Here is a 24751-nt window from a genome sequence, read left to right as displayed (position 1 = left end):
AACGATGATCTGAAGTAGTTAAACGGAAGACGGTTAATTCTTACAGTCTTGTAAACGTGGGGCTATAGAGACGTGCATGGAAGCAGCGTGGCCCATGAGGTGCCTCGTCATCAGGCGTGGTCTTTTTTCGTATTGCCACATTTCATGTCTCACCATGTGGACTTTGGTGGACTATTGCTGTGGACTTTTGGCCCTGATTATCAGGTGTGATCTTTATCCAACGCGTGGGTGGGTAAATCTCACTAATCGCCCTTTAATTTACGGTATGATCATAGGTAACCCTCCTAAAAAGTAATCCCAGATGACTTGGACTTGTGGTCAACTATCATCCTTTTATAAAGTTTTTAGATGGTGTGCCACCCTTGATATTTGATCCAACAACAACTGAGTTTACAGAAGATTGTCCTTTGATCAAACACCAAGGGCAGCACCATGTTCTACCCCATTAAGTGCAGCTTGCCTTATATTACATTATGAAATCTCTCTTGCCCCCTCTTGAAAAATATGAGACCCAAGATATGACCATGTGATAATCTGTTTTTAATGGCTATCAAATCCACTCATGGGAAATGTGAGATCTAAGGTTGACACGATACATAATCTCTGCAGTAATTTTTTCTATATGGCTACCAAATTTACTACTGAGAATTTGTAAGATCAAAAGTTGGGGCTAACTAGATGATCTATCTCTCACAAATTCACAATGAGATCATCTAATGGGAGTTTTTATATGGTGCCCAACCGTCAAGTACTGTAAAAAAGGTACCCCCTTGGTATTTGATCCAACAGAGAACACATTGATAGAAACCCCTTAAACGGATTTAGGCTTTAATACTTTCTAATCAGTTCGAATGAAGATCATACTTGATAGAATAATACACAAGCAAATTCCCTAACACCAGACGCGGCATCTCTAACTGCATCCTTCGCTTTCTCGGCAGCATCTTCAGACTTATCCAACATTTTATTGGCATCATCATGTTTAATACCAAATGTCCTAACTAAAAGGATAAATCAATGAACACATCTCAACAGATCACTACAAATAAACTCAATTGGCATCATCATTCAAGAGATAAAGTGAATTGTTTACTAAAAGAGCTTATAGAAATATGGCCACTGGAGCAGGAAGGAAAAGAGGTATTTACTCTGAGAGCTTGTCTTTTGCCCCATCACACTATGATGCATCTTCTGTGACTTTTGCACCAGTGCTCATCAAAGCAGCCACGAGAATGCAAAGCAAAACACCACAAAAGACGCCCCTTTCTCCATTTTTTTTCTATTCTTCCCTTTCCAAGTTCTAATCAAAATCAATGGGAAGCAAAACCAACATTTAATGAAATTTGAATGAATCTATTAAGGCATTGAGGGTGGTGGAATCTGCATGCAATAGTGTCGTGATGGCAAAAAAACAACAAAAAATAGAAATACGTTACTCTCATCTTCCCATTCTCCAGGCTTTGTTTCTCTGAATGTAAAAATAAGAGAAAATCAACCCAAGTAGTAATCTCGTTCTTTTTTCAAGCAGCAGAAAGTTCAAAACAATATTATTCATGGTTGATTTCTTAACCTGTTCGGTGATGTGCCAGACCTGGTATTTTACACCCCCTTGATATTGCTAGATACCCCCCTCTATTTCAATCATTCTTCAAATGGAAAATTCTCAGTTGATACATCTCTAATTCCGATAAAAAGGTAAAACAAAATTTCAAGCCTGTCGGGAATCTCCAGTTCCTCTTTGGCTTTTAACACGTCCATCAACAGAACAGAAAGCGAGAGAAAGATCGCCGCAAAAACAGTGGATAATAAGCTATTTTGGGATCAGAAGAGTTAAAGGATTATGAGAAAATGACGGGCGGATAGCATGGCAAGTATCTGTAAGAACAGGAATATATTTCGCAGTTCACTGACCAGATTCTGAAGCGAGCTTTATACGCTGGTGGTGCTCTGCAACCTTATAATCCACAATCTCCATAAACAGCTCTGAATTCAATATGCAATCTGAGCGCCCATAAACTGCTGCTTGGACGCTTGCCATTAGCTTAGCTATTTCCCTACCAGAGAACCCTTCTGTTTTCCGGGCAACTTCATGAAGTAGGTCATCGGACAAACCCTCTAGAGTTATCTTCTGTTCCTTTCTCTTGAACAAAGAGTTCCACGAAGAACTGGTATTGTCTTCGCGGGAGATGTATCTCTCCAAGTAGAGCTTCAAAAGCTTGAAACGCTCTTCCTCCCCAGGGAGTGGGAATTCGATCACTTCGTCTATGCGATCTGTAATGGCGGCATCCAGATCGCCTGGTCTGTTTGTTGCAAGGACGAGAACGATATCCCTCGACTGATCCCCGGTTCGGAAGAGTAATGCATTCAAGGCACTTCGCTGAGCTTCACTCATATGGGTGCTGTTTCTTCTGCATTATGCAGAGTTGCATAGAAATAATAAGTATTTAACAGGGTTTAACAAAATCAGTCCCCAATGAGATTTTCAAACTGTAGATTACTTCCCAAAGGAAGCAGGTCATGATACTTTTACAGCAATTGGCAATGATCAGGAACATTGGAAATAGAGCATCAATAATCAACAAATACATACTGATAAGGCACCAGTATATTGGGCAATGAAATAAAGATACTAGGACTCCTTGTAAGTAATGATAACAACAATACAGAATCAATGGAATAGCATACAACAGTAAATCATCGCCTGCCCGCCCGCACACAAAAACCAAAAAAAGAGAGTAATAATGCTGATGATGACAAGGTAATAATAATGACAATCATGATAAAACATAGGAAAAAAGAAATAGCTACCACATGGAATGTAAAGAATAAAATTTTAGGCCCTGTTCGTTTTGGATTTCGAGGATTGATTTTGAGTCCAAAACTGATTATTGGACTCAAAAGGATGGTGCATTGAACAAAAGAGAAATGCAGCATCAAAAGAATGGCTTGAAACCTTGCCCATGCACAAATTAAGAAAATTAAATGAGACTTTCTAGTACCACACAGATCATGAACACAAGCAGCCTGCCTTTGGTAATGCACTTGTGATTGTGTAAATAACAAAGACATCTCCTCCGGAACACCTGTCAGGAGTGCTCTCAGGCTATAGTTTCATTTAAGTGGAATTGAGACCATAGTGTCTTCCAATTAAGAAGACCGAAACCTTTGCCATTGCACTAACTTCCACAAATGCCAAATCAGGAGTCAGAATATAAGTAATAAAATATTATTATTACATAAATATTGGCTAATTTAAGTAAAAATCTGGAAAAAAAAAAAAAAGTCTCGTCTCAATAGCCATATCAACTAGTAGAAGACAGGTTCATCCAACACCGAGTTTTCAAAAAATGGAGTACCAATATTTACGCCCTTTATTCAGGAGAACATATTTGGTTTCTTGTCAGATTCCCCATTTCAGTGATAATAGACAACTGGGATTTTTGTTTTGTTTTGAAAGGTAACGAAAATTTATTAATAAGAAAGACAACTGGGAATTTAATTATGTGAATTTGGCATGATTAGCTGAAAGGAAAAGCAAAGCTAAGCCCAAAATATGTCACTTTTCTATATAGCAAGATCCAAGCCAATAACCAGCTTCGTATAGGAATTGTCCCTGAAGATGAACATCTGATATGTAATAACCACATTTCCAAATCTATAAACTCAAATCAATTGGGTGGGAGAAAATTGCACTCATCCAAAAAAAAAAAATGCAGCACATTCAGAACATTGACTTACAAGGCTGGATATGAGTCAGATGGATGAAAACTTACTCGCATAGAAAAGCGTCAGCCTCGTCGATGAAGAGTAGTAAACCTTTCCTTGACTTTTTAGCCCAATCAAATATCTGATGGATTTTGGTAACAGCCTGTGAACCCAAAGGTGCAACATCTCCCCCTGTCATCATTGCGTAATCCAGACCCTGTACAATGTTAAACAAATCGAGTCATAGGAAGTTGATGGTGTTTCATAGGAAGGTTCAATGGTTGTCCTCTTTAAAAACAAAGCCACCCCATTTCAAAAAAAAAAAAAAAAACAAAGCCACCCATTATTCAGTCCTAAACGATAACTTAAATCTAAAGTGGAGAAAAGTTAATTAAGAGTCACCTCATTAACAACCTCATCTTTAAATAATTAAAAAGAGCCAGTTCAGTTCCCCAATCCCATGACGGTCACCGTTATTGCTGATCTTGTCTATGAAGTAATTTCACATAGGAAAAATATGTACCCATGTGTTCTAGTTACATTTTTTTGTGTGAATGGTACGTATTTTAGTTACATATTTTTATGGTTATATAGAGTATATAGACTAATATTTATATGAGATTAGCTAGCGTCCATCGCAGAAGGTATTTCACGGATGGGCTGTTGCATGTGAGAGCATCCACACTGGCTCACTTTTCAGCAGATTTTGTCTTCATTAATGATGTGGCTGCTCTCACGTGCAACAGCCCATCCGCGAAATGCCTTCTGTGATGGAAGCTAGCATATCTAGATAGGATATTTATTGAGAGCTGATATTGTCACCCCCTTGTTTGCTACCTTCCACCCCCACTTATTCCTTTTTTGAGGCATATCGATTATATAAGACATATGGGTTGTTGTAATCCCCATGGAGTCCATTATTGTACCTCAACCTCGGGGGGGGGGGGGGGGGGGGGGGGCACCCTCATCGATCGAAACAGCTGATTATCTTGCACCCGTGGTCAAATGCGGGAATCGAACCCAGGGCATGGCATTATCTGTCTTGACCATAAAGTAAATTCCTCCTATCCGATCAATAGCCCCCTCTAATGTCGTAGTGTGAGCAGTAACTTCCAGTCGACTTCTCTCATCTTAAAGCCTCTTGTTGGAGTTGTGATCTTGTGAGCCCTATTACGTAAGGGGTGGTCTTGAGAAATGAGCTGCCCTTACATAATAGGGCAGCTGATCGACGCCTCGCAAGTTGCCGCAGCTTGGCCTAAGACTCGAACGCACAATGGATGGCGAGATGCTCCTTTGATTGCTGCTTAAGGTGCTACATGTAGGTTGACGATTTGGCGCGCGTGTGTGTGTGGGGGGAGGGGGGGGGTTCTGGATGGACTGTAGGGAGCTTGTTAGGTCTCACTGGGGGGGGGTGGGGTCTGGATGGACTGTAGGGAGCTTGTTAGGTCTCACTGGGGGGGGTGGGGGGAGGGATGGGTTCTGGATGGAGTGTAGGGAGCTGGTTAGTCTCACTGAACCTTTGGTTCGTATGCTCAGGAACCGACGCCATGGGATACTTATATGATGAGGCTATGGCTAAACCAACCCTAAGGAACGCATCTAAAATTTTTGTGGCCCTCATCAAGCTAACTACTGAAAAATATTGGAAATCATTGATAGGAGGTAGACCGCACCCCTCTACTAGAAGATAGAAAGAGAATCCCACTTTACTTTATAAATAGGGATACATACTCTTATATAATAAACCAATAAACCAGTACCAAAGAATGATTCCCGATTCCCGATTCTCAATGAGCTAGGTAAAATTCTAAATTAGCAGTACGAAGAGTTTGTGATAGAGAGAACCATTCTAAATTAACCGTACGAAGAGTTTGTGATAGAGAGAACCAAGGTTTTAAATTTCGGTTTCGGGGGTAATTTTGGTCCTCACCGAAACCGAAAATTTAGCCGAAATCCCAAAATTCAGTAGACACGTTCGAAATGTCGTTTTCTTGGGCTGAAATTTCGGCCGAATTCAGTAAATTTCGGCTGAAATTTTGTAAAGGAATAAAAAATTAATATTTTATCAAGGATTTTGCAGAAATTTCCATCAGCAATTTGGTAAATTTCGGCAATTTCGGTTTCGGTCCTCAGTCCTCACCGAAATTTAAAACCTTGATAAGAACGACCCAGCATTTCAAAACTCGGACACGAACAAGAACTCGGCCTAAGTAACAGGGACTCAAACTTGGGCCAATCAACGATTGACGCGGTCAAGTTTTCATTAACTCGGTCAATTTCAAGGAGTTTTCACTGACTTGATAGAGCAAAGCTCATACTCGGATGAGACGTTAGCCAAGGTATAAGGGAGTCAACTCAGGCAAGTCAATGACTGTCTCAAGAAGTTTTTAAATAGTGGAACAGACCAAACAAGATCGTGGAAATACCAAATCCCTATTTTTAAATAATTTCACAAAAAGGAGCTCACATTCACACTTGTACTTCTTAATAGCATAGCTCACATGTATAGTGTTTTTTTAATTATACTTTTAAAATGAACAAGTATCCTTCTCTCTTTCTCTTGCCTGCAATTACTTTTGTTGCTCTCTTTCATTTTATCATTAGCATCTCATGATTGGCGGCCTAGAATCAGTGGCAAAGGACATTTCCTGAACATCTAGGAGATGGAAATACAAAATCCCTATTTTTTAGTGAACTCACAAAGGGAGCTAATCTGTACTCCCACTTTTTTAATAGTATAGCTCACTGTTGGACTTTAAATTTTACAAAAAGGGCAAAATAGTAAAATCCCTTATTAAAATAAAATGAAAGTGAAAAGGGGTGATTACGCATGTCATTCCCTAAAAGTAAAAAAGGATAAACACAAAGTTGAAGTACCTTAAACAAAAAAGGAGCCCACGACTAAGGAAAAAGAAATCCCAAAATTTTAGGGAACAAATAACTCTCGCAAAGAAGAAAAAAGAGTCATCCATTTTTTTTTTTTAAAAAGAGGAAGTTACGTAACTCCCCACAAAAGAGGAAGGAGATCGTGAAGTTGAGAGATAGGGGTTAGGTGGCAGTTGCCAACCACTTCAAGAGAATTCTATAAATAGAGGGAAGATCCTTTAGCAAAATGACCGGATCTTTTGGGAGAAAAAGCTACGCGAAAGGAGAAACAGAAGGAAGAGGAACTTGAGTTTCAAAATACGGATGTGGGTCAAAAAGGAGAGAAAGAGAGGGAGGGAGGGAGGGAGGGATGTCTCGTTGCTACCGGAGCAACGTCGAGGAGTAGCGACGGTGAAGGAAGTTGCCACAAATATTGATTTCCAAATAATGATAACAGATTTGAAAATCGGAATTTTTTGCACTGTCGTAGTAAATTTGGAAATTTAAGGATCTGATCCAGTTCAAAATATGAACTATGGAGTACCAAGACCAATATCAGTGTATTGGGCATGCATAGTCAAGCATGAAACTTAATTCAACAAACAAAGGTATCCATGAAGTGTAGAATACCAATACGGCAATACCAATTTCCATGCGTTGGGCATGGATAAGTACTCGGGCAGCAAAGGCCCCAAATCTTTCTAGTGAATATACTATTTCTAGCAAAGGTACCCATCAAAAGCAACTAACGATACAGGGAAAATAATTTCTACCAAATATACTATTTAGTACCAATCAAATTTCCCTCTCTTTCATTTCTCCCAATTAAAAATGAAGTAAATATATACAATAAAGAGTTAAGAAAACTCAAAAAGGTTCCCAATAAAAATTCTTGATGGTAATAAATCCAAACTGGGGTCTAGAGATGATGAAAACTTGTAGGCTTGGATATAAACAACACACTATCTAAGATTGGTGGATTTAAGTACCATAACCTAGGTTGATTAAAGCTATCTCTTGAAAGCTTGGAAGCTTGGAGTTGAGGAGAATCAGTTGTTAAAAACTCAGACTTGGATGAGAAGTAAAGTAAAATAGAGTGACTCGAGCAAGCTAATGATTCACACGGTCAAATTTTCATTAAATCGGGCGAGACAGTGAAGTTTTTGATTGAGTTAGTGGGGCCCTAAGAAGCACGGGGTACGGGTACGGGTAAGACACGACACGGGTACGTGGGTACATGATTTTCCAAAAAAACCAGTTGCGGGTACGCCGAATATAATATATTTCAATATTTTATTATATATTTATAAAAATTAAAAAAAAAAACAATTGGAGAATAGGTTGGGGAGAGAGGTCGAGAGAGAGGAGGGAGATTTGGGGGGAAAAAGACCCAATGGTCTTTTTAGTTGTTTTTAAACCAACCCCGCACCCCCCCCCCCCCCCCACATATTTTAGAAACCCACCCCCGTTTTTGGTTTTTTTTTTTTTTAAACAAAATGGTTTAAAATGTGCTGGGGGCGCTCGGGTGGGCACCCCCAGCGTACCCGACCCACTTTTTTTTTCTTTTTTGAAAAATAAAAGGGATACGCTCCCGAGCCGCACCCGACACGGGTGCGTGGGGCTCGGAAGAGTAATCGTGCTTCCTAGGTGGGGCCAAACTTGGACTTGTATGAGAACTTGGCCAGGGTAAAACCAAATCGACTTAGACAACTCAACTCGATGAATTTTTAAACAATGGCATGAATAGAAATGCAAGAAAGACTTTTGAGCTTGCATTGAGTGGAAACACAAACTTGCACATTTGCAGCCATAAACATAAGGACAAACCACATGATAGCCATACAAAAAATATGATGGGAGAAAAATAATACTCAATAGTCAATAAGAATATTAATAATTGACAAATAAAAGGAGATAGATGACAAATCACGGTCTTTTGTCACTACGTATCTTCTCTTTCCCTGCAGAACCATTCAAACCTAACTCAACTTTTTACACTCCTTCATTAGAGTGGACCAAAAACTATTCAAGCTTTTTTCCATTTAAAAAAAAAAAAAAAACTGTTTAAGCTTTCATGTGGCAAACCCGTTTAATTCAAATTAAAATGTATACAGCTTTCCTATTTTATATAAAATAGTTAAGGTGCTAATTTGTAGACCAGACTATGCAAATGCCTACTCTCACATACGTAAGTTAGAAGTGACTCCCTCATTGCAGACTCCATCTCCATGTTAACAATGTTAATCACAATAAATCTCAATTGCATTGAGCATACAGCTTCATTCGTATTGAGCATCTGAGCTCCTAATTTTTACATAATTTCCTATAGCTACTGGACTGGGGTTAAGGAAAAGGACAACTTTATGTATCAAATACTAAATTATGTTTTTTTTCATTGACATAAACACATTTATCTATCATTTCAAAAAAAAGTTGATCTATTGCAATCAAAAGTCATAATGGTGTTAAATGCAATTTACAAAGAATGTTCAGTATGTTGTGTGCATAGCTTGCATACGTTACTCGAGCATTTCTCATCATTATAAAAAAAAATCCCGACCTCCAAATACTTAAAAGAAATTAGCATCTTTAATCCAAAAATAATAGATATAAGGACAATAATAAGGAAACAGCGTACTGATTTTCTGGCCATCTCCCTTGCAACCATAGTTTTACCGGTACCAGGAGGCCCGTAAAAGAGCATGTTACGGAAGGGTGCTTGGTGAGACTTAGTGTTTTCCGTCGCTCGAGCAAGTTGCTCTATCCTTCTCCTTAGTGTAGGGTGAAGAATAACATCATTGAAACTAGTTCCATTTTCTGAGGCTGCATTCCTAGCACCTCCAGTCCCAGACATCAGGACCTTATTTACACCGCGAGAAACTATTCCTGACCATGGAAACTTGGCTATTGATGACTCCCGAATCAAAGAAGGCTGGCCCAATATTCGGTTGATATAACCCCATGTTACTCTAGCGCCTTCTCTGCAAATACAATAAAGAAAGCTTGTGAGTCGTGGCACAGACCATTTACTGGCTAAGGCATGAAAAATGGTGACATAAGCCATAAAATGGAATATACTGAAACCTAAGCTATCAATATCATGGATTGGTGATTCTTAAATTGGCACTCAAATAGATAAAAATCAATGAAAAGATCGGTGGGTAAACCTAGTTGTGTAAACTCCAGCAGCAAGTGCAGTAACTCCTCCAACAGCCATGATCAATTTGCTCTTATCCGTCAGTAGAATCTTAAAACCACCTACAAAATATGTATATAGTAGATAGATAATGTTAAATAATGTTAAAAATTCAAGAAAAAAGATACTAGAGGATTTTCCTAATAGATGTTACCAGTTTAACTTAATGCACATGTTCATTATGAAAGTATCTGACGTGAAAATTTATTTAGAAAATGGACTGTCCTTTGTAAGACAGCTATAACATATGCATATCTGTTCAATAAAAATCTAGGGATTTTTATTTCTATTTTATTTAACATATGCTATTCTTTAACTATTAGAGAGCTAAATCTACGTGTTTTGAGCATGATCAATGCATGCATCGGCCTACGTGCCCATTTCTATTAACTTTTTTATATTTTTTATTATCTCTTTTTTATGTGTAGCCTTATTGTTGTTAGTTTTACTATTTCTTTCTTTCCTATTTTTGTTGAAGAACCTATTAGTACTTACGCAGTTATGTTAGAGTATATATACTTTTATTATTTATTTGACCATCTCTTTAGTTAAAATAATTGAACTTATGAGATGGGGTTTCTAAGTGTGTATTTGTGCTTATTCTAGCATTTCCTGAAGTTTCATCTTTAAATTTTATCATTTGCATATATTTTCATATGTTTCTGTAATTTTACAGTATCTCTGCCGAAATGAAATTTCCAACTGAAACCAAAACATTTCCGTTTCCGTGGTGATCAAAACTGAAATTGAAACTGAAATTTAAAACAGGGAATTTTTTCAAACTGAAATTGAGTCTGCCCACAATTCATGTTAGGGTGGGGGGGGGGGGTGTTCGTGGGGGGTGGGGGTTGGTTTTTAGTTGAAGCAAGTATGTCATAAAACATTAAAAATCAAAACACAAAATGCAGTCAAAACATAGTATATGACTGTTTTGGGGACTAAGAGAAATCTTATCGCATGATTCACAGCCATATATGGTCATATGGCCGACACACAGACCATATATGCCTAAAAGTAGATTATTCATTATTATGAAGTCTAGAAACCATCTTACACTTGGTATGATATTATACCTTCAATATGACTAAAAGTAGTGTTAATTGCAGCAAGCCACTTTTCCCTTTCACCATTCATTCGCTCTAAAAGCATTCTCCTGTTATGGTCTTCGGTAAGTTTTGCCTCATGTGCGCGGCCTTCTGCCTCAGCCATAGCTTTTACTCTTATTGTTTCACGTTCTATCTCAGCTTTCTCTTTTTCAGTTTGGCGGTGTCTTGCTTGAATTTGCTCTTCCGTAGCACGCCTTACTTGTTCTTTCCTTATGGAAGACTCTTCTTGCATTCTCACCAGCTCGGCATTATGATGCCTCTGGGATTCATGTTCTGTCTGCAAACAGTAAGATAATAATGAAATTGCAATCTTAAACATTATTCAAAGCAGTTATTGTGGAAGAACATCACGCCTAAGGGCCTGTTTGTTTAAGATTATGACAACCGAGTGTGAGTGCTAAACCTATTATTGGACTCAAATTTAAACATAATTGAGTCCAATAATCGGTTAGACACTCACAATCGGTTGTTATAATCTTAAACGAACATGGCCAAAATGATTTTGTAAAAGGAATTCATTAAAAGAAGGATTGGAGGATAAAACTGTTACTCCTTGAATCTGCATACTTTCCTAAATGATTTTGTAAAAATAATTCATTCAAAGACGAGATGGAAGATAAAAGTTTTACTCCTTGTACCTGCATTCTTTTCCTAGCCAACTCATCTTCGTAACGCGCCATTTGTGCCTTTGCTTGGGCTTGTTGTTGTACTAAATTCCTATGCTCTTCAGACATTTTTTGTTGTTTCCCCTGCCAATACAAAACTAATCATTGAAAAGGGGAAAAAGATAGCTATAGAAAGTTACCAATCAAGTTTTACACGAAGGATAATTGATTAACAGAACAATTCTTCAAATAACTTGCACAAATATGCACTAGCAAAATGGAAGCAATGGATAAGTCTCGAATCATTTGGTGCTCGTGGTAGTACCATAAGGCATAAGCTAAAAAGTTGCAAGTAAATTTGGCTGATTCCGAATCAATGTAGCATGAAAGTAACAGAGAGAGTATGTAGATATTACAATGTAAAGACTAAAGAATCTGAAGCCCTAACGTTTGGAACTCCAACCTTTTTATCCAGTAAACAACGAGGGAGACGAGACATAGGAAGGAGTAATAATAAATCACTATAAAAAGGTGAGCTGAGACATATAGCTCTAAGCCTACAAATTCAGCTCTACAAAGAGGAAAAAGAAATAGGCAAGGAGAGATTGAGGCCGTTCTGTTCTTTCCATAGCAACGTGTGGGGCATAGTGCAAGACTTAATGCTACTCCATAGCCCAACGTGTGGGGCATAGCCCAACGTTGGATTTTATCACAATCTGTAGCTATTTAGTTGAACTCAATGGCTCCAGCAATGACAACATGGATCTGAGGGATGTGGGGGTTTTCCTAATGATTCAAAGAGATCATCTTACTCCTTTTGGAGGGGTGGTAAGGAAATGGAATCAACTATTATTGACATAAAGGTGCTGCGGTAGTAAGTTGCTTAAAATCATGTATCATAGTGCAATAGGCCCATTGTCAGGGGAGACTCCATAAATGTGGTTTGTCTGGCTATCATGGGCCCTGACATACTAATCAAGCTGACTTTGGTGAGATAGTTGGGTACCCAATCATATCTTAAACACCGCTATGGAGCTTGCACTTCCTGTTGATGTAAATAATCATGATTTTATACAACAGATTGCAAATGAATATGAAAGAAAATTCAATAAAATTATCTTTTCCAGACAATGCAGTAGTCATGATCTAACAAAACATACTTCAGACAGTGCGAAATAACATGGAGTTTGGATTTTCGACCAGTATGATTGTTGCAAATCTACATAACATAGTGCAAATGTGTGGGAATAAAAATATAATAAAGCTCACTTAGAGAACTCAAAACCTGATTTTGAATTTGATGAGTCAAAAAGAAACTAGAGCATGTACTTGATCGTGTTTCCCATGTTGGAAAGGGAAATACTACAAAATTTGCCCTTTTAAGTGGTTCAGTAGCCATGAGTCTAGAAAACATAGTGCAAATGAATGATGAGTGAAAATAAAAATACTACAGAGCACTTTTGTCAGATGCATCCAAGTAGGAGCTGCGTTACCACCTTAAAGTGTGTAAGGGAGATGAGCACCAAGGCATCGGCCTCTCATCAACAGCCTAGAGCCAAGGAGCCAAGCACAATACAATTTCTATGAGACCACCCAAATTTGGCAGACCACCAAGGCATTGGCCATCCCGTTACTTTCCTAATAAAGAGATCTTTGGCATTCAAACCAAAAAGCTCACCACAATATAAGCAACAACTTATGTTATAGGAATGGCAAAAAAGTCTATCTCCCACATGAATTGGAAAAAAAATACTGTATGAAGGTTTATCAGTGCCGACCCCAACTAGTTTGGGACAAAGCCTTAGTTGAGTTGAGTTGAGTATGAAGGTTTATCAATCCCTTAAAACGGTACTAAATCATCTCCTCTCCTTTTTATGAATTGATCATGAAGAAATCAAACTGAATCCATTTTTTAATGTCAAAGGATGCTGCATTTCAAGAGAGCAGCTTTTTTGCTTCCAAGTGGGGCTTGAACTTTTACTTGGTGGAGCTTTAGGCTCTGCCAAAGTGGGAGTGGAAAGACGGTCGGAGCAATGATCAGAGCAGCGAGGATGGAGAGTCGATGATTGAAGGTGCTCCAATTGCGACTTCATGAAAGTCAGCTGGAGGAAGTACGATGGTCGATGCCAACCACAAATGGAGAAAGAAATCTCAAACCCTAAAACCATCAAGGAGCCCAAACCCCACCCAATCGAGGACAAAAAGGGTTGGACAATCATGACCAGGGAAAAGGAAATAAAAGGAAAAAATATGGCAAATTCCGGTGATAGAAATGCAGCAAGTATAAATATGGCAAGTTACGATGGCAGAGATTTTGCGGACATTGTTTCCCATCGAATAGTAAGGATAGGTACCAGGAAATAATTGATATTAAGGTCTCTACCGGTGGAGACAAAGAATATGCAAATAGGGATTATCATCCCCAGTTTCCTTGAAATAGATTACAGGAAGCAGTGAAATGTGTGAAGCCATTGGCCTAGAGGGGAAATGTTGTATGTTGCCGATCAAAGAAGGAAAGTTGCCGATCGTTGAGGAAGATTGCAGGGCAAGAACAAATTTCCTAAAATTATGCCTTTTCAGGATGATTAGGGAGGGAGTGTTGAATGATTAGACCTTGAGTTCAAAGAGATAAGGGGTATGGAAGGATTAAATTGGTGGTGGAGGGTTGTTAACTCTTGTTTTTTAACTCGGGACTGAAGATGCCATCAGGAGGATGAAAGGGGGGAGTTTTTTAGGGTTTCAGAAAAAGTTCTTTAGGCTTACACTTCATCCTGAAGGACACTGGAACAAATTTTACAAAATACTTTTCCCTGCTTCGGGAAAGAGAACCTTCATATGCTTGAGTGAGTACATGGCCAAGGTTCTATAAACGGATCCAAGAATAAAAGAAATTGAAACTTTAGAGTACGTGCAAGTAAAACTCTTGAGAGAAAACACTGATATCTTGCCCAATTGTAGTTCCATTGAGGTGGAGAGGGAGACTTTTACAATGGAGGCCATGATTTGTGGACACGGACATGTCGCGTGTCGACACGGACACGGAGTGTCGGACACGGCAAACTCTTAAAATTTAGAAATGGAGACACGGCTAAAATATAAAGTACATATAATCATGATTTGTGGATACGGATTCTTGTGCCAAGTTTCGACACAGATACGAGGTATCTGACATGGAAACCCTTAAAAATCTAGAAATAGTGGCACACTCATACACATATAAAGTTACTAACACTTAAGCAGTACATTTAAAAGTGTCTAAAGAAGTGTCGACACGTGTGGACACGGGTGTCATGTCGGACACGACACGACACGTGTGTCAACAAGAAATTCAAAGTGTCGGCCAAATCATAGAATGGAGGTTGTTGTGGAGATCTCATTGGATAAGGCCAGATGTTGGGAAATGTTGAAAGGTTGAAGTATTTAGCCTTATGGGTACTTTTATCTCTATGTATTAATGGGGGATTTCTTGTAATTAGCATCTTCTGTATAATATACTTTGTAGGTTAGGGTTTTCTAACCATACACACATACAAGAAAAACATGTTTTCTCTCCTCTCCTCTTCTTCTCTTCTCATTACTTCATCTCCTTCCCATCATCTTCCATCTTCTCCTTCCTTTCTCCTTATTTTCTTTTCTTTTCTTCGTTTAAGCAACCTTTTACATGGTATCAGAGCATTGAGACACGTCGTGCCAACTCTTACTTGTTTGCTACAGGTTTGTTGGAACCCTATTGTAGTGGTTGGCAGCTTACTTGTTCTTCCGTATTTTTATAGGAGCTAGTGATTACGTACAACCGACGTATTTCAAGATGGCTAGCACGCGCTTAATGCAAGGCCTTCTCCACCTTCGGCTTATAACTCCATTGCGTGTATGAAGGCAGGTCTAATACTGGTTGTGTCCAGGAAGAGATGTCCAGTCTCAACCCTAACCAGGAACATTCTAGGTTTACAAAGAGCCGGAATGTCATATCTCCCCGCCCCTTAGGATCTGTGAATCCATGGGCATGACCATTCCTACGATGCTGCCTAAGGAAAAACGTCTGTCATAAAGGAAACAAGCAGATCACACACTCCAATATAATACCCAATAGATGTCATGAAATGTAATCCTTCAATAATCAAAATGGTTTCAATACTACAATGACCGGCTTTTAGGGCATGCCCTCTAACGTGATCTTGCCTCTGCCTTTAGGATACAAGACGATCAAGGATGTGGTGAAGGCAATGGACAAGGTAAGAGGAGTTCAGGGGTTCAAGGATAGGCAAAGCTCTCGGTGTGAAGTCTCTCTAACCAAAAAGAAGCCCCATAAAGAAAAGCATTCATCAACTCATGTTAATGCTACTAGTATTGAGAGGCCCTGGAGAAGGACATACAAACATTCAAAGGATCTTAGCTATTCTGCTACTCCAGTGAGACCTTTGCTAGTACTCAAGATCATGCTCTGGATGAGCTGATAACAGAATTGGGTTCATCGAACCCTGTTTTCCCTTTGAATATTTTGGTTGCTGCTAGTCCAAGCCATACTTCGAGTTGTAATAGAAAGGGGTACCTCTATGGTGAAGGAATGCTTCAGTGTGGTGTGACCCCTTATTAATACAATGGGGCGCATGCACTACAACATAGTGGGTCCCACTTTTAAATGATCTTAACCGTCCATTTTAATTTCTTGAACAAAATATTAAAAGATGAAAAATACAACAATGATGTATTCTGGATGAGGACGGATGAGGAGAGATGCAAAAATAGTGTTCGCTGGCTTTGGACAAAGTAGGAGAGAGAGAGAGAGAGAGAGAGAGAGATGGTTCCTTTCCTTTCTACTAAATTGGAGATGAGTATAGATTTTCTCTATTTTAGGAAAGTGAACAAATGGGAGATTTTAGAGTGACGAGCATTATGCTTGCAACCAGTTTCCTATGTTTTATGCGCTTTAAATCCTATCAATTGAAATTTTAAATGGATTGGATAAGTCTTGAAAACAGGAACCATGATATTACAGTGGAGACAGATATATTGGCTTAAGTCACCAACCTAGCCAAAGTTGGGGGTAGGGCAGGTAGACGTGTTGACAAACTGGAGGCACGGAGGTCGACTGAAAAGTAGGGGTGGACATGGTTCCGGTTCGAACCGAGGAACCGAACCGAACCGGCACATTTGGTTCGGTTCGGTTCGGTTCCATTTCTATATGGTTTGGTTCCGGTTCAGAAATCCGGGAACCGGTGCAAATTCGGTTCGGTTCTGGGTTTGGGATCCCGGAACCGAGAACCGAACCGAGAACCGAAGTGGGTCCACAAATATTCCTTGAAATAATTTCTCATGGTTGATTTATTTTTATTTTTGCCCAAGAAATGTTGGGCTAAAAACAAGGAAAAAAAAAACTATTGAAAATATGAATTATTTTCTCCCTGTTTTTTAGAAAATTTTCACCCTCTCCTCGCTCGTGTCCTCAAGTGTCTCCTCCCACCCTCCTAACCCATCTCTCTCCACTATAAACTAATATTTTATGGATAAAAAAAAATTATGGTTTCCAAACATGGCCTTATTCTATATCACCACAAGGTATAGAGTAAGTGAGATCAAGACCGTTGATCTTCTATATCACCACGAGGGAGCCCACATTGTCTTTGTCCCATGTTGAACAGAATAACCAAGTGTAATTCATTATTCATATATAAACAGGGCCATTGGTGAAGGTTGGGTAAACCCAGAACCGAACCGAACCGAACCGATTATATATGGTTCTGGTTCGGTTCGGTTCCATACATATATGGTTCGGTTCTGGTTCCAACTTCAGGGAACCGATTATATATGGTTCGGTTCTGGGTTTAGCCCAAAACCGAACCGAACCGAACCATGTCCACCCCTACTGAAAAGTGCAAACAGATGCGATGAAAGAAGCAATGTTTAGAAACTCAAATTTGAGGAGGGTCCACGGCCTAATCACGTCAAAACTTGGTCATGTTGTAATTGAGCTGTTTGGATTTGGATTAAAACTACAATGAATTTTCAATTTCAAACGGTTCAATAGTCGAAATAGGGTGGGAAATGAAAAAGAAACATTGCAGTTTGTTTTTTTCAGTCAGAATGATAGTGGTGATCCTACATAGCAGAAGGTTTTAAAGGCCACGACTCGACCCCATTCCGACTCAATTTAAAACTCGGTTGAATATGTGATTGGATTGAGTTTTTACTTGAAGTTGGTAACGAAAATACCATGAGAATTGGAGTTGGATTCTTTGGCCGGTTACCGCTCATCATTCTACATATCACAGTGTGAACATAAAGGAACAAAGATTTTTTATTTTTTTTTCCATTCATTCATTTTAATAGTTGTGAATCAACAGAAGAGTGAACCAATAAATTGAAACAAACAAAAAATCACTCACAATATCAGCTTGAGCTTGGATGACTTGAAATTCAGCCTTCTCAGCATCCAACTCGGCCAACCGATTCTCTTCCTGCTTCCTCATCACTTCAAAAACCTAAACAACCACAGAAAATCAACAAACAAATACAATTTAAAAAACAGAGAACCACACACTTGTAACAAATGCAATGTCAAGAAACCCCAACAAAAACCTGTTTGGAATACGAAGAACTATTGATTTCTCGTAGCGCTTTGGCGCCTCTCTCTAAGGACTCAGGATCAAAACCAGAGGAACCACCTCTCGGTTCTTGGGCGGTGGGTTTTGCATCTTCTTTCGGAGGAGGGGAAGAGAAGGGCGAGAAACGGAAAGGGCTATCGGCATAGGCATGATCGGCGAAAGCGTAGAGAGAAGCGACTCCGGCACCGATTCCCGCACAGTAGATCCGAAACGCAGCCATAGTGCCACGGAGGAGTCTATTTCAATAGAAAAATCGGGATCTTCTTTTGAGGGTAGGGATGGTTTTGCTTGGAAGGGAGAGCAAAGCCATTGCCGTTGTGGAGGGAAGGAAATGTGGTTTCGTTGTATTTTATAAACCCCTTTTACGTGAGATGAATGGGATTTAGAGTTTGAGACTAGGGTTTAAACGGTCGGGAGAGGAAGTCGTGAAGCCGTACGATTGCGTGGGCTGCAGGTTTCTTCTTTTTTTTTGGCACCGATTTATATTTCTCAAATTTTACGATATGTACAGTGAGGCCCACTACTTGGGATGATCCAAACCGTTCATGTGATGAACGGCGGAGGAGCTAGGGCTTATCGTAACCCTAAGGTTTCAATAATGTGCTATCCCTTTTTAGATCGGAGGGTTATCAGTATATCATCCTATGGAGATTATTTATGAGGTACCCCTTATTTATGTGGTGGCCCATCAAATGAACGGTTTGGATCAACCTAAGATGTGGGCCCACGGTACATTTGGAAAAATATTGGGCTTAACGCGAATACAAAACCTCCTCTCTATCTAGAGAAGGGTGGGCGGTACGATAAAAGTCCGTCCTTGATCCTATTGGATCAAATATCAAAGGGTGGGACTGCCCGCAATGGACCTTACGGCCAACACCATATGAAATCTCCTATTTCCAAACCCCCGTCCTCTTCCCCCTCTTCTCACTGTTGCGGCGTGCCTTCCTTTCTTGTGGACGCTCCCACACGAATTGGTATTTGTCGCTAAAAAATATTGGGAATTATTACATACGGATAAGCATATATGATAAGGTGAAGTTGCACAGATTATCAAAACAAGGTTATGCCTATATCATCTCCCTTATTTTAATCCCTCAAAACTCGCAACAATCAGACATGCGATATCTTGAATGTAGACACGCAATTATCAGTTAAGGAGTTCCACAACACCTTAGAGGCCGTTTGGATAATTGGATTTTTCAATCCAGGACTTAGCTTGAAAGTGGTGTTTGGATGGTTAAAATCCTCAATTTTAAAATCCAATAACTAGGATTTTACAATCCACAACATCTTTATAAATGAACTGTGTTCTCCTTCATTTTTTAAGAGGATGCAAAGGCAACCAAGAAATAATAATATAATATGGGAGATGATTTTTTACCCCCGGTAGGATTATGCACCCCACTTTTAATATGATTTTGACGTCAAAAAGGTTATAGTCTGCCCACAATTCAGACAATTCCGTTAAAGGGGGGCGAATAATCCTAAAGGGGGTGAAAAAATCACCTCCCTGGCTCCCTATAATATGTCCAAATTAGAGTGGCATTTCTCTGCATCTCTAGTTTCTTTATGGTGTGTGGCCCACACTAATATTTCAGAAAGTACTGTAAGACCAACTCTATAGGATGATCCAAACTGTCCATTTGCTGTGCCTTAACATAAATAGGTTGTGGCCTGGAAATCATTTCTACACGATGGTGCTAACCCTCGGATATATGGAGGGACTGTACGTTATGTAAACCTCCATAGATCGTAGGGCTAGGATCATCTTTTGAAAAAGATTTCACGGACACAAAAATATTTACTCTGTGACCCAAAAAATGGACGGTTTGGATCATTCTATGGAGTTGGCTGTACAGTACTTCTCTGAAAAATACCGAAATGTACGTCCCCACACCATATGTAAACTCGAGTAATGGATGTCTACCTTCAAGATAAGCAATTGATATTCCCACTACCATGTTTGTTAATGAAGCAAACTTACCTTGTCTTTTATTCTTTAAAAAGTTGTCAAAATCTATTGTAAATCCCAAAAAGCTCACGGCAGCCAATTAACCAAGAAAGGACAAGGTAAGTTTGTTTCATTATCAAAATATGGCTCTGTAAATGTCAAAAATCTATTACAAATCCCAAAAAGCTCATGGCAGCCAATTAACCAACAAAGGACAAGGTGAGTTCGCTTTAGTATCAAAATACGGCACTGTAAATATCAGCAGCTTGAGATATTGTCAAAATTGTCAAGCTATTAAGGCTAATATTCCACACGGACCACATGCAACGGCGAAAAGCCTTGAATTTGGATAGTAAACATCACCGGACACGTGGATTGTGGCCCAAGCTCCGTTAAAGGGTGAGAGAGAGAGAGAGAGATTTTGTTGTTCCTAGGCCCACTATATAAACGTTGTCTTTATTTTGAAAAGGAAAATTTCCCGCCCTCCAGATCTCTGAACCCTTTCCCATGGATTGATCTCGCCTGAAATTCATGTTTTCCGGCATCCTTTGAGGATTCCAGCATTCCTTCATCTGGAATTTCAAGTCTTCGTGGAGCGATTTCTGAAAATCGCGTCTGTTTTTCGTCAATCTCACCGCTTTCTTCCTCGAATCTCAGATTCTAGAGTCGATTTTCGGAGAATTCGGAGTTTCCTTGGGTGATTCCGCTGGATTTCATTAGTTTACGCAATCTGTGGTTTATGCATTCGATTTAACAGGTCTGCAATCTTCAAACCCTAATGTATCTCTGCCTTTGCTTTTCTAATTCGACTGTGATGATTTTATCTTGTTTCATGATCTGCATCGTAGATTTCCTTTTGATTTGGTTATTTTACTGTTTTAAGTAGAGAGAAATCTCACTAGAATAGAAATTATAACAAAGCATCTTCGAAATTAGAAATTTCATTATAGTAGGAACAGAGGAAGAAGAAAGAACCGAATATTTAGGGTTCTTACATACATTAGGAAGAGAAAGGAAATTAATAATATTCGGTAGGAAAAGACAAGAGAAAATAGGACATGAGAAGCTGAATCACAGCAGGCGATTCACTTTTTTTTTTTTTTTCCTGCATCAGGTTTTCGATCTGCATAGTAGAGTAACAGATCTACTTAATATATTGCTGCGTATTCCTCTTCACTGGAGTTTTAGATACCTCAGAAGCCTGAAGAAAGAAGAAAATCCGGATTAGCAAACATAGTAAGATGTGCTTAAAATTATAGACCAAAGGCGGTTCTAGACCTCTGACATGTGGAAAATTTTCGAGCTAAACACCAATGCTGCTAAAACACTCGAGTAAAGATTTTTAAAAAAAAAAAAAAACGCTTACAGGGCTAGGGTTTGTAGAAGGCCAGAATTTTTTTTTTTATTGGTCACCCTGTATCCTCAAGCAAAGACGTCAAACATAGAAGAACGACTTGTACAAAAACATGTGACTGGTAAAATACAAATAAGGCATCAGTCATAGAAAATCAGGTCTGCATTGTGATATACTAGGAAAAGCTAGAAGAACTCACTAGATTGTATTTTCATGTAGGACAGCTCAGAGTTCTAAAACGTATGGCCAAGTGCATGTGATATCAAGACGGATTAGATCTCATGTGGGCTTGCTTTTGAGTTTGGAACAGGATAAGAAGTTGAGAGAATGTGGATCGAATTTTGTCAAATAAACAATTCTTAGATGGGTGGTTGTGGATTTTAGAATTTTTTTTTTTGTCCAAACGAAGCAACCGACTACCATGAGTTAGAAGGAGGGAGTTATTAGCCCTAGGCACAACCACTGAATGTGGTGCCTAATATATGCTGACCTTGGTAACTATTAGCGTAAAGGGTGTTAGAAAGTACAGAATAAGCTACTTGAGAACCCCAAGGATTTAGGGCATTTAGGAATCATGAGACTCCAAAGTGGGAGCATACCCTGAGTGGAAGATTCGTGCAACTATATTCCACTGGCTGGCAAAAGAGATATGGGTCCAGTAGAGAAAAAGGTTAAATCTCATAAAGCTGCCCACTAACCCTTACGTTAAACTGCTGTGACTTGTGCATATTTGCTGAATTTGACTACACTAAAACAATAGATGGAGCCCATCAAATAAATAAATAAATAAACAGATGGAATACTTTAAATTTAAAAATAAAAATAAAAATAGATGGAATAGAACAGTGAATATGCAAGAAAACAACCCCTAAACAATCCCTGAGGGGGTCTTTTGAAGGTATTACGTGTAGGTTTGAGGGGGGGAAAGAGCTACCTGGCCTCGTCATCGGCGTTAGGTTTGGCGCTCGATTTGTAATTGGGGAAGGGCACCTGACCAGACTCTATGCATTTGAGATCCTCCAGGAGAATCTCATAATGCCTTTTCACTTCCTCAGCAGATTTCCCACCCACCGCCTTGGCTACATTCTGCCAGCGGTCGGGCGTGTCCTTGTCATATATGGCCAAAGCTTTCTCAAATGATTTGTTCTGTTTGGAGGTCCAAGATGAGCTGGAGCTACGCATAGAGCTGGAGGCCATTTCGGATGCAGAGGAGGAAAGCAAGTGAGGAGATGAGGGGTTTTGTATTTTGGAAATGGACTAGAAAGGCAGTGGTCAACAGTAGTGAAAATGGAAATGCAGAATATGGAGTAGGGAGAAAGATACTGAAGTCAAGGAACTAACCTTGACTCAAGGGATTCTATGAGGAAAGATTGCCATGCTTGCTCCTTATAAACTGGAGGGGTGGGGGGTGGGGGGGGGTGGGGTGGAGCCAGTTGGCGAATATATTTTCAAAGAGGGTAGAATAATAAATGACCTGTCTCGTTCAGAGCCACACGATGGAGCAGGACAAGGAACAACAAGCTGAGGAGAATCAGTATCACAGAGCTCTCTGTCTCTATTTTCCCTATTCACTCCTTTTTTTTTCCATGTAGTTTCCTTATGTATATGTATTATATATGTATATATATTATATGGGATTTGCTAGGGTCCATCGCAGAAGGCATTTCGCAGCTGGTCTGTCACATGTTAGACCAGCCACCTCATGAATAAAGACAACAGCTTTTGTCTCCATTCACAAGGTGGCTGGTCTGACATGCAGCAGACCAGCTGCGAAATGCCTTTTGCAATGTATGCTAGCAATTCCCATATTATAAATATAATCCGTATCAGTATCTCTCGATAACCAGCAAATGAAATGGACAAGAGAAGACGTCTCTCTCAACCCCAAAAAGAGAAAAAAGAAAATAAAAGGGAAAATCAGCCCATTGGGTTATAAAACTTTTCAAAGGAGATGGAGATAAAGATTTTAAAGCCGACATTGATTTTCTTGCTCAGTTGTTGTCTTCAATGTTACGCTACCCAAATCAGCATAAATGCATTGCCATTTAGAGGGATGAGGTTATTTCTTAAACAGATAAGCACGCCACATGAGAGAGAAGAGAAAAGGTAGAAATTCCAGCTGGCCCTTTTCCCCCTTCTGTAAGAAAATCTCCCATCCCCACATGAAAGAGTTAGATGATTTATTTGGTCCCTTAGTTTGTCATCTTCTTTGGTACATCATTCCATGTCCCTTGTGGTGGACTTGAGCCATGATTAACTTTAAGGCCGTACTAGATGCTCACGAGCGGGCAACGTCCTTTTACCATTTCCAGTTCTGACATCTCCTCGGGGCTTTCAGTAGGCTTTTTCCCTGTTGAGGGAGTGGTTACATGTCCACAACTAAGGAATTAGAGACTTTACTTTTGGTAATATATGAACAACATTCCAAGGGCACTAGCTGGCTTCAGGGCATATCCGTACAATGATATGAATCATCTGTTTTTATTGAGATTCTGTCAGAACTCAGTAGTTTTGTTCTGTTTTAGGCACCTGCCAGTTCAGGCTGTTTTAGTTCTCAGAAGTAGTACTGATAGTGCACGTAAGCCTCCAACTTAGGTCATTAACAAAGTAATAAGACATAAACGCAATCCCTTTCGAGCTAGTATTTGCAGGGTGGAGTTACCTCGCTGTCGGATCAGGGTGGGTGGGGGTCTCTGTACATTGTCACCGAAGGATAGAGATTAAGCAGGGCGCTTGTAGATTTAGCAACTTGGGAATAGAGTTATACAGCATGCGGCTTGTAGTTGGAGCCTTACTTTATCAATTCTAGTGAAATTGTATTGACTGATGTGTAGGTTTTGGAATGTCAGTAACTAGGGATGCTCATCAACACTTGGACAGTTTACTGATACTATATTGTAAAATGTATAACATAAAGTATACTAGCAAAAACTAATTGAAATATAAAGGGTACAAATGTGAAGCAAAAACTACTTGCATATCTATGAAGGTTAAAAATGTGATGCCACAAAAATCTCCCCCCATGGTCTTCTTATAGATAGATCTTTCAATTTTTCTCGCTAGACTTAGACCATAGTTTCAAAACTCTCCCGTCTCAACTCCCCAGAGTATAGTTTTAAAACTCCCCTGCGTCATCTTGGAACGACACCCCCCGCCCCCGAGCTAACTCCCTTATACCTTTGCCAATTTTTGTGTTTTGTCACCGCATTCCATGTTTTGCCCAATCAAGGCCAATATAAACTCCTTTGACGCTCCCAAGTTATGACCGCGTCAACTGAGGACTCAGCTGCATCAACTACGTTCTTGGCCGCATTCCTGGCGAGTTGATAAGGATTTTTCTTGGCCGCATTTTGACCGCATCCTT

The 24751-nt window shown here is 39.5% G+C and overlaps 2 protein-coding genes across 2 annotated transcripts; both read right to left on the bottom strand.

Annotated features, from left to right (window-relative positions):
• Positions 1-1481: 1481 nt before the first annotated feature.
• On the bottom strand, positions 1482-18554 carry LOC143884581 (AAA-type ATPase family protein). The gene is made up of 8 exons (XM_077388230.1): positions 18054-18554; positions 17861-17956; positions 11511-11621; positions 10840-11149; positions 9738-9828; positions 9209-9551; positions 3774-3922; positions 1482-2408 (listed from the first exon to the last, which is right to left on the bottom strand). The coding sequence occupies exons 1-8, from the start codon at positions 18297-18299 to the stop codon at positions 1904-1906; spliced, it is 1851 nt and encodes a 616-aa protein (XP_077244345.1). The 5' UTR covers positions 18300-18554; the 3' UTR covers positions 1482-1903.
• Positions 18555-20958: 2404 nt separating this feature from the next.
• On the bottom strand, positions 20959-22760 carry LOC143884580 (protein RADIALIS-like 3). Its single transcript, XM_077388229.1, has 2 exons — positions 22322-22760; positions 20959-21234 (listed from the first exon to the last, which is right to left on the bottom strand). Exons 1-2 carry the CDS (start codon positions 22582-22584, stop codon positions 21207-21209), a joined length of 291 nt encoding a protein of 96 aa, XP_077244344.1. The 5' UTR covers positions 22585-22760; the 3' UTR covers positions 20959-21206.
• Positions 22761-24751: the final 1991 nt, after the last annotated feature.

This window comes from Tasmannia lanceolata, unplaced genomic scaffold, assembly GCF_043159265.1.
Source record: "Tasmannia lanceolata isolate RefF3 unplaced genomic scaffold, GAP_Taslan_0.1 ptg000008l, whole genome shotgun sequence".
Lineage (NCBI taxonomy): Eukaryota > Viridiplantae > Streptophyta > Magnoliopsida > Canellales > Winteraceae > Tasmannia > Tasmannia lanceolata.
Note: the sequence above shows the minus strand (reverse complement) of the source record. Positions and strands in the feature narration are given on the sequence as shown.